This window comes from Primulina tabacum, chromosome 6, assembly GCF_025594145.1.
Source record: "Primulina tabacum isolate GXHZ01 chromosome 6, ASM2559414v2, whole genome shotgun sequence".
Lineage (NCBI taxonomy): Eukaryota > Viridiplantae > Streptophyta > Magnoliopsida > Lamiales > Gesneriaceae > Primulina > Primulina tabacum.
The window spans coordinates 871,290-880,343 of NC_134555.1; the positions used below are offsets into that span (position 1 = coordinate 871,290).

At 32.3% G+C, this 9,054-nt stretch overlaps 1 protein-coding gene and 1 long non-coding RNA gene across 2 annotated transcripts; one reads left to right on the forward strand and one right to left on the reverse strand.

Annotated features, from left to right (window-relative positions):
* Positions 1–2,069: 2,069 nt before the first annotated feature.
* LOC142547957 (uncharacterized) lies at positions 2,070–3,661 on the reverse strand. The gene is made up of 4 exons (XR_012820824.1): positions 3,555–3,661; positions 3,164–3,356; positions 2,545–2,692; positions 2,070–2,444 (listed from the first exon to the last, which is right to left on the reverse strand). It is a non-coding gene; the product is annotated as an uncharacterized LOC142547957 (long non-coding RNA).
* A 3,647-nt stretch (positions 3,662–7,308) lies between these two features.
* Positions 7,309–7,815, forward strand: LOC142548339 (protein SMALL AUXIN UP-REGULATED RNA 51-like). Its single transcript, XM_075656643.1, has one exon. It carries the CDS (start codon positions 7,309–7,311, stop codon positions 7,813–7,815), a length of 507 nt encoding a protein of 168 aa, XP_075512758.1.
* The last annotated feature ends 1,239 nt before the right edge of the window (positions 7,816–9,054 follow it).

Consider the following 9,054-nt stretch of genomic DNA (forward strand, 5'->3'; position numbering starts at 1 on the left):
GATTTATGACTCCTAATCATGGTTTTCATGATACGGTTCCATTCTTTAGAGGTTGCACCTAGGGCCGATCTTAACAATATCTGGGCCTGAATCTAACTTTTAAAAAGAGACATATGAATCATAATGTTTGTTCATATTTTTTTTAGTTTCATATCAATTTTTCAAATTAAATCAATACGTTAAATATAATATAAAAAACTAAATGAATAAAAATATCAGACATATCCAAAATGATCACTAAAAAACAACCCGCCTAACAGTTAAAAATACTAATCAAGTCTGTATAATCAAGTTGTTCAATAATTTATTTCTGAATCGATAACATAGCCAATCCATTTAATCTTTCTTTTGACATGGTTGATCAAAGAAAAATTTTGATGAGCTTTAACTTTGAGAAACTTCGCTCTGCACTTGCTACTGTGATCGGGACAATCAACAAGATATTATAAGCAATATGAGCATTTGGGAAACACTCATCAATTTTCTTTAAGTAATTCACTATATCAATGGTCGATTTTGCTTCTCTTGGTAATGAGCATCTCAAGAATATCAATTCCAAAAATAGATCATCCCCATTAATATCATAACAACCCTTATGAGTCAAAAGAATTTTCAAGATTCTTTCAAGACCTACCAAAGGATGATGACAACTGGTGCATTATGCATTATTCAAAGAAATAAAGTTAGAATATCAAATAATAAGTTCTTTAACGCAATAAACTTTGTAATAAGTGCTAACAAGAAATCATTTCTATGTAAATTTTCCTGGTACAGAGACAAATTCATCCTCATATTTCTTTTTGCTATCAAAAAATACAAAACAAGATTCCCCCGCAATAAATAAGTATTTCATAGTTTTCCGAAGAGAAAATCTTTAGCAAGAGATGTCAAACATTTGTCCAAACATATTAATTATTAAAGAACTAAACAATTTTATTAAATTATGTAAAAAAATTGATATCAAATGATTCAATGGTGTTACAAGACGCCAACAAACACATGGCCATATTCCATAATATTATTTAACAATAAATAACATCACTAAACAACGTCATTTAGGTAGGAGTAAATAGAATGCAACACGACATGAGCTAGAGAGAGAGAGAGCGCTATACACGAGAGCAGCCTACTGGTATGAACGAGATCAGAAAACCCAGAGAAATTCCATATTGTCTTCGCAAATTTGAAAAAAAATTAGAATCAAAATAAAAAAAGGATTTACCTCTCATAGTCACAAGTATGAATTTCTCGTCGGTTGATTTAGGTTTTCTTCGATTCAAAGGTTATGTTAACATGAAGAAAGGCAAATGATTAAGGATAAAAAAATATGATAGATTGAAAAATTTTAAGTGATCGACTGATAGGCCACTATTAAATTTAAAAAACTTTGAAGATTAAATCCTCCAACACTATATACAAGCATCTGGATAATCTGGAATGTGACGGTGACACCAGATTGACCATCCCAGAGTCGCCCCTGCACATGGCCAAGAAAGGGAAACTGAACAATTGCCTTGCTATATATATATTTGATCGGGCATCGACAGTGCCATGGGAGTCAGATTATGAGGCAATCGTGAGGAAGTTTAGAGAATGTGGGAATTGAGATTGTGTGCCTGTGCCGGGAAACCAGCCGGGGGTGTGGTCGTGAGTGAGTTTTACAAGAACTTGATGAAACTGTTTTTGGAAGATGATGTTATTCTGAATCCTGACTTTGAATCTGTAATTTATTTGAGAATCTGTAATCCGATTGTAACTTGTTTAAACTGGTTGTTATAAATTTGTGTATTTCTTCTTATATTTTGCATATCATCTCTGCATGTGATCTTGTTATCTCGGTGAATCCATTGGTTTCACGACAATAACATATCATAAAGTACCTTTGCTACTGCAATGACAATTACTAAAATGCACGCGTACGTAATGAAAGATAACTAATAGAAAATATTAAAATTTTAACAATAAAACTATATGCTATAATTGTAAAAAAATGCACACAGCGTACGTGCGCTCCGACTACTAGTTGCGATAAAATTTAGTTCACTCACTCGTAATCAAAGCAGCTGTAATTAATTACAACCCAATAATTTTTTTTAATAATTTACAAGCAAGAGTATTTTTTTAATAATTTACAAGCAAGAGTACATTGTTTTAAAAAAGAAAAGAGTACCGATTCCTGCATTATCGATATCATCCAAGGTGTGAATATATTTATTGCATTTTAAGATGGCCACTGGACTTCTCGAAGTCCATACGCAAAATAATCTTCCTAGTACTATCATTGTTCTTTAAACGGTCCAAAGCTTGTCCAGCTTCACACGCTAGAAAAGGATAATCGGTTGCAGGAACAACTTTTTTCTGAAGAACGGCAGGCCACAAATCAGCTCTCACACCAGCAATAACAGAAGCTTTGTACTGAAAATCTTTAGATGGTAGATTGATGACTGCAAATATTAATAACAACAAGTACATCAAAAAATAGCTGGAGATAAAGTTCTAGGCCAACAAAACGCACTAGCACAAAGAAATTTGATCATTTTTTACCTTTAATTTCAGATTGCCTTAATCCTAGTATAATGAAATTTATACTGAGAGATTTCTCTCCACCCAAATCCACAATTGCAATCTATATTAAGGCACTTAATGTTACTCTGAAGATCGGAAGTTCCGTAATCAAGAACAAAATCAACACCTAAAAAGAATATTAGCAACCTAGTGAAATGAAAAACAAAGAACTTACTCATAACACATTCAACATGAAATTGTAAAAATACTATGAAGTGCAAATTAAAAAGCTACTCAAATAAGAAAGTGTCAGCATGATTACCACTGTATAGAGAAGCATTGGGTTAATTAAACTCCATTTGTATCTCCACCGTGAGACTTCAGTAAGTTATCGAATCTCTTATGATTAAGGCGATTAAGATGCCAATAGGAATCATCCATTCTTACGCCAACAAGAAATACCAATGGATATACGGAACATCTTTTATTTTCATTCAAAAAACACTAGATATAACAATTTGTTTAAACAATCAACGCAGCAGCTACGACCTACCACATCATGGTGCTGAAAAAACTCCGGTAGGGGAGAAAAAGTTCAAAAATTTCATGCCAAGCACCAAATCTTTCAACAAGATTAAAAACATAGGTGCAACATTACCTAGATATCCAGTTTTCTTCAGAACCGCCGATACAAAGCCTCTCGATGAGTGATCAACACAAAAGTCAGCACCGTAATAATCATCAGTTAATAAGTTGTCGCTGTTCAGGGAACCAAATTGCAGCCCATAGGTTTCAGGGGCAAATTTGAGCCCAGGACACTCCTACTCGAGCCAGCCGCCAGCCTTTGACAACTGTGATGCATATATATTTTTCATAAATTAACGACAGCAGATATCAATTTCAGTAACCCAAAACAAGAACAAATCGCTTTAGTCATTGGCGATGTTTATTAGAAAATCCACACTTGAGATGCAGAATTTCGCAAAGATTTACAGTAAATTGCAAGCAATTGATCCCACAATATCATAATTGGCTTGATCTTAATTTACCGAGAGAGAACTTCTATTTGCTTCCTGCTCCGGAGTTGGTGGGACTCTATGCGCCTTCGAGGAGAAGGTTTTTGGGCTAGCAGGGCTAGGTTAAATGTCTTTTCTTTCTTTAATTAATAATTTATATTTTATTTATAATTATTTATATTTATATTTATATTCCTTGACCTATCTCTATATTATAATTATAATTATAATTATTATTAAAAATAAAAGTTGAATATTTGAATGTTGAAGATAACAGTTGTAAATATTAAACATTATTATGTGATGATATATGTAATGATGTATTTATTTTAGATTATTTTCAAAAAAATTCTATAAATATGTCTCAATTTGTGAAGAAAATTATAATTGAGTAGAGAGAAAATTTTATAAAGTCGGTAGTTAGATATATTTTATGAGTTTGAGATTTTTACTTTTTACCGTAAATTTTTACTTTTAACACGTTATCAACACGATATTAGAAAGTTCGGTTTTCCATATTTTTCCAAGCTCCAAAACACAATAAATTTTCTTCATCAAAATTTTCGAAAAAGAAGATGATGGCTCTTTCAAGGATATTTTGTATAATTATTTTGGTTATTATAATCAATAGTCTTGTATTTATCGGAGAATATCCGCCTCGCGTTTAAGAATTCTTGTATTTATAATTTATCTGGTACTTTTTATTGTCATATTAATAGAACTGAACTAATAAAATGCATTGTTATTTTTCTAGTACCACCATGTCAAATTTGGCAAAGTTCGAATTTGTTGCGCCCGACATTAGAAATATATCTTGAGTCATTGGGTCTAAGCGAGACCATTATAGAAAATTATATCTCTTCATCACAAGAAAAAAGCTAAAGCTATAATATTTTTACATTGACATCTTGATGAAGGTTTAAAATGTGAATATCTCATCGAAAAGATCGCATGGCTCTGTGGAAAGGATTAAAAGAAAGATTTGAACATATAAAAAAAGTTATACTTCTGACCGCCCGTGATGAATGAAATATGTTAAGATTTCAAGATTTTTAAGAAAGTCAGTGATTACAATTCAGCGATTTATCGAATAATCTTGCAATTAAAATTTTGAAGACATGAGGTTACAGAATCAGAAATGGTTAAAAAAATATTTTCCACGTTTCACGCATCAAATATAACTCTACATCAACAATATAGAGTGCGTGGATTTGCGAGATATTCTGAATTTATCGCTTCTCTTCTTGTGGCGGAAAAGAACAACGAACTGCTAATGAAAAATCATTAGTCACGACCCACTGGATTGACAGCATTTCCAGAAGTTAATGCTGTAAGTAAAAATGAATTTAAACCTGAAAACCAAAATCAAAGTCAAAGACGAGGTTTTGGTCGAGGTCGTGGACGTGGAAGTGGTCGTGGTCGCGGCCGTGGTTTTGAAAATAATCGAGATAGTTACTTCTATAACTCATCTCAAAAGGGCGTCATGAACCATCCGCTGAAAAGAGATCATGAGAACATGAGTGTTAATGAAAATCACTCAAAACGATTTGAAAGTTCTTGTTTTATATGCGGCATTCCAGGACATTGGTCTCGTATTTGTCGAGCCCCCGAGCACCTTTGCAAGCTTTATAAAGAATCGATAAAGAAGAAAGAAAAAGAGACCAACTTCACATAACACAGTGACCATTTGTGTGATTCAACTCATTTTGATGCTGTAACTTTTCTGAATGATTTATCTGAAAATGACCAATATGCTGGTGGAATATAAATGAAAAATATTGATGCTGCAGATTTTCTAAATAATTTCTCTGAAAATGAACAATATATTTGTGAAATATAAATGTAAAATAATTTATTTTTCATGTACTCATATGATAAAGTTTTTTTGTATAATTATTATATGTGTTATATTTTTCAATAAATTACATATGTATTGTCAGTAAATTTTTTCATTGCATATTTTTTTGAGGTTCAAATATGGAAACTGCTATGATCAAAGCTAAACAATGAACTAATCATGTGGAAGTTTGCATATCTGATAGTAGTACAACGTACACTATTCTCCGAGATAAAAGATATTTCTTGGAACTAAAACCAACAAAAAAATGTGAATACAATATTGGGTCCTGTAGAGTTGATTAAATGTTGTGGTAAAACACATTTTTTGTTACATAATGGTACAAATTTTTTATAAATGATGTTTTGTATTCACCACAATCGAAAATAAATTTGTTGAGTTTTAATGACATATTCCCATAGGTATGATACTCAGAATATAAATGAAGGAAATAAGAAATATATGTGTCTTACCACATATAAATCAGGAAAGAAATATGTAGTTGAAAAACTATCAATGCTTCCTACTAGATTGCATTATACAAATATAAGTCTAATTGAATCAAACACGGTAATTGATAATTCTTCAATACTGATTAATTGGCATGATTGATTAGGAAATTCTGGTTCAAAAATGATGCGAAAAATTATAGAAAATACACATGGTTATTCGCTGAAAGACCTAAAGATCTTTCAAAATAATAAGTTTCAATGCAAAACATGTTCTATTGGAAAATTTATTATAAGACCATTACCAGCTAAAATCTAAACTGAATTACCCATGTTTCTTGAACGTATTCAGGATGCTATTTGTGAACCAATTCATCCACCATGTGGATCATTTAGATATTTTATGGTATTGATCGATGCCTCCAGCGGATGGTCACATATATATTTATTATCAACTCGAAATGTGGCATTTGCAAGATTAATTGCTCAAATAATAAAATTGCAGAATCAATTTCCAGATCATACAATCAAGAAAATTAGACTTAATAATGTTGATGAATTTACTTCCCAAACTTTCAATGATTATTTTATGTCAATGAGATCATTGTTGAGCATCATGTTGCTCATGTACATACACAAAATGGATTCGCTGAATCATTGATTAAACGTCTACAATTGGTTGATAGACAAATGATTGTGAAAACAAAACTCTCTATTTCTATACAGGGACATGCAGTTTTACTTGCTACTACTCTCTGTTTCTATATAGGGACATGCAGTTTTACTTGCTACTGCGTTAATTCGCATCAGACCAAGTGCATATCATAAATACTCCACATTGCAGCTTGCATTCGGTAAAGAACCAGACATTTCTCATCTGAGAATTTTTGGACGTATGGTATATGTGCATATTGCACCACCTCAACGAACAAAAATGAGACCTCAAAGAAAGATCAGAATTTATATTGGTTATGATAGCTCATCAATCATTCGATATCTTGAGCCTCAGACAGGCGGCGTGTTTACAACACGTTTTGTTGATTGTCATTTTAATGAGAAAATCTTCTCAACGTTGAGGGGAGAAAAGAAACATATCGAAAAGGAAATTATATGGTATACATCATCATTGTTACATCTGGATCCAAAAATTAATCAATGTGAAAAAGATGTACAGCAAATTTTGCACTTGCAAAGAATATAAAATCAAATACCAGATGCATTTGCAGACACAAAAAGATAACTAAATTATATATATATATATATATATATATATGTGTGTGTGTGTGTGTTGCAAATGCTTATACTTGAATTGAAATTCTAAAAAAACAAATCGAAGACGTTTGAAGCGTGGAAGGTCAGTCTGTTTCAAGTATATATATATATATAATCTGAAACAGACTATAATTGTACTACCGCTGTAACCCTTCGTATTTCAATGAATTCTTTGTGCTTTCTGCTCTTAAACAACCTCTGAATCCCTCTCTAGAGAGTTACTGCAACAATGGCATCCGCCATCAAGAAAGTCAACATGATCGCCCGAATCGTGCGGCTGAGGCAAGTCGTCCGCAGCTGGAAAGCCAAGAGCCTCACGCGCCTCGCGTCGCGCTATATCTCCCCAGATTCCGACGACTCCGACGCTTCCAAACGCCGGACTCCCTCCGGTTCCGTCGCTGTCTACGTCGGCCAGGATCGCCGCAGATTCGTAATACCCACCCGGTTCCTTAACATGCCCGTTTTCGGGGACCTCCTCCACGAGGCGGAAGAGGAGTTCGGATTCCAGACGACCGGCGGTTTGCTTCTGCCCTGCGAACCGAGTTTCTTCGAAGAAATCTTGTGTTATCTCGAGGAGGATGAAGAGAAGTTCTGCGGTTTTGAGTTGAACGAGTTCTTGCGAATGTGTTCTGGAGAATCTTTAGACCGGCCGCGTTGTAAAGAAAATCTTCTGCGTCGGGTTCCTGCCACGGCTTCACTCCATTGCTGCAGAAGACTGGGGTTTGAATATATATGATAAATAACATATTTTTAGAGTTAGTTTGCTTTTAGTTTTTAGGGTTTTAATTTGATTCTCTGCAATTTACCCATGTTTTTTTTGCTTGGGTTATTATTATAATATTTTTTTTTCTCAGTTGACGATTCATATTTGAATTTCAATATTCCATTATTACGTAACATGGTTCTTCCCAACGCGGTTAATAAGCATGATATAAAATTTAATATTTTTTCATAAATAAGATATCGTTGAATCTACGACGACGTTAACATTGATCTACTCGACTATCTCACTAACCTTTATATATTTTTATTTTCTAGAGGAATATACATAGTTTGAATTTATCGTGCTTTTGGTCGATGGGTCAATTCACAAATTTTGTAAATTGAATCTTTGTCCGCCATCTTCAATAAATGTCAATATTAAAAAAGAGAAGCTGTCCCACTAATTTAATTTACGTGGATTTCTATGTTTTAAAAAAATTTCGGTGACATAACATAAGCAATATATATATGCATATTAATTTAATTTCTAAAAAAACATAGAAAATAATATATCGTTAATATATTTAAAAAAAAATATTTTTTATTTGAGGAATAACGATGCTTTGAATTGCTCGATCTAGTGCCACGATTAGAGAACACAAATTATTTATAGCGTTTGCCTTTTGCTTTTTTTTTTTTTTAATTTATTATTGAGATTAAATAAATATTTTTAGATAAATATATTATAATAAATTGGAACAATAGAAAATAAAAAAGCTAAAAATATTGAACATAAAAAATATTATTATATTAGCTAACAACATGGGCATAAGATCACTGGTTATTATAATTAATTTGGGACCCTAAAAAATAAACTGCTGAGTTAATTTTTAAAGGCAAAAATTTGTATGAGACGGTCTCACGGATCGTATTTTGTGAGACGAATATCTTATTTGGGTCATCCATGAAAATATATTATTTTTTATGTTAAAAGTATTACTTTTTATTGTGAATATAAGTAGGATTGATTCGTCTTACAAATAAAGATTCGTGAGATCTAGATACGAGAGATCTAATCATTTTTAAATGGCTGAACAAAATCATACGTACGATTAAAGTACTCTTTGCAGAATTCCTTTATGATTTCCACTAGCTATTAAGCACAAGTATTAAACTACTTTAATAATATCGATATCGCTGTCATTTTCAGGAAGAATAAATAAAACTAGTGCTTTTTCTGCATATTAAAATTATTAATTATAAAACTTTGATT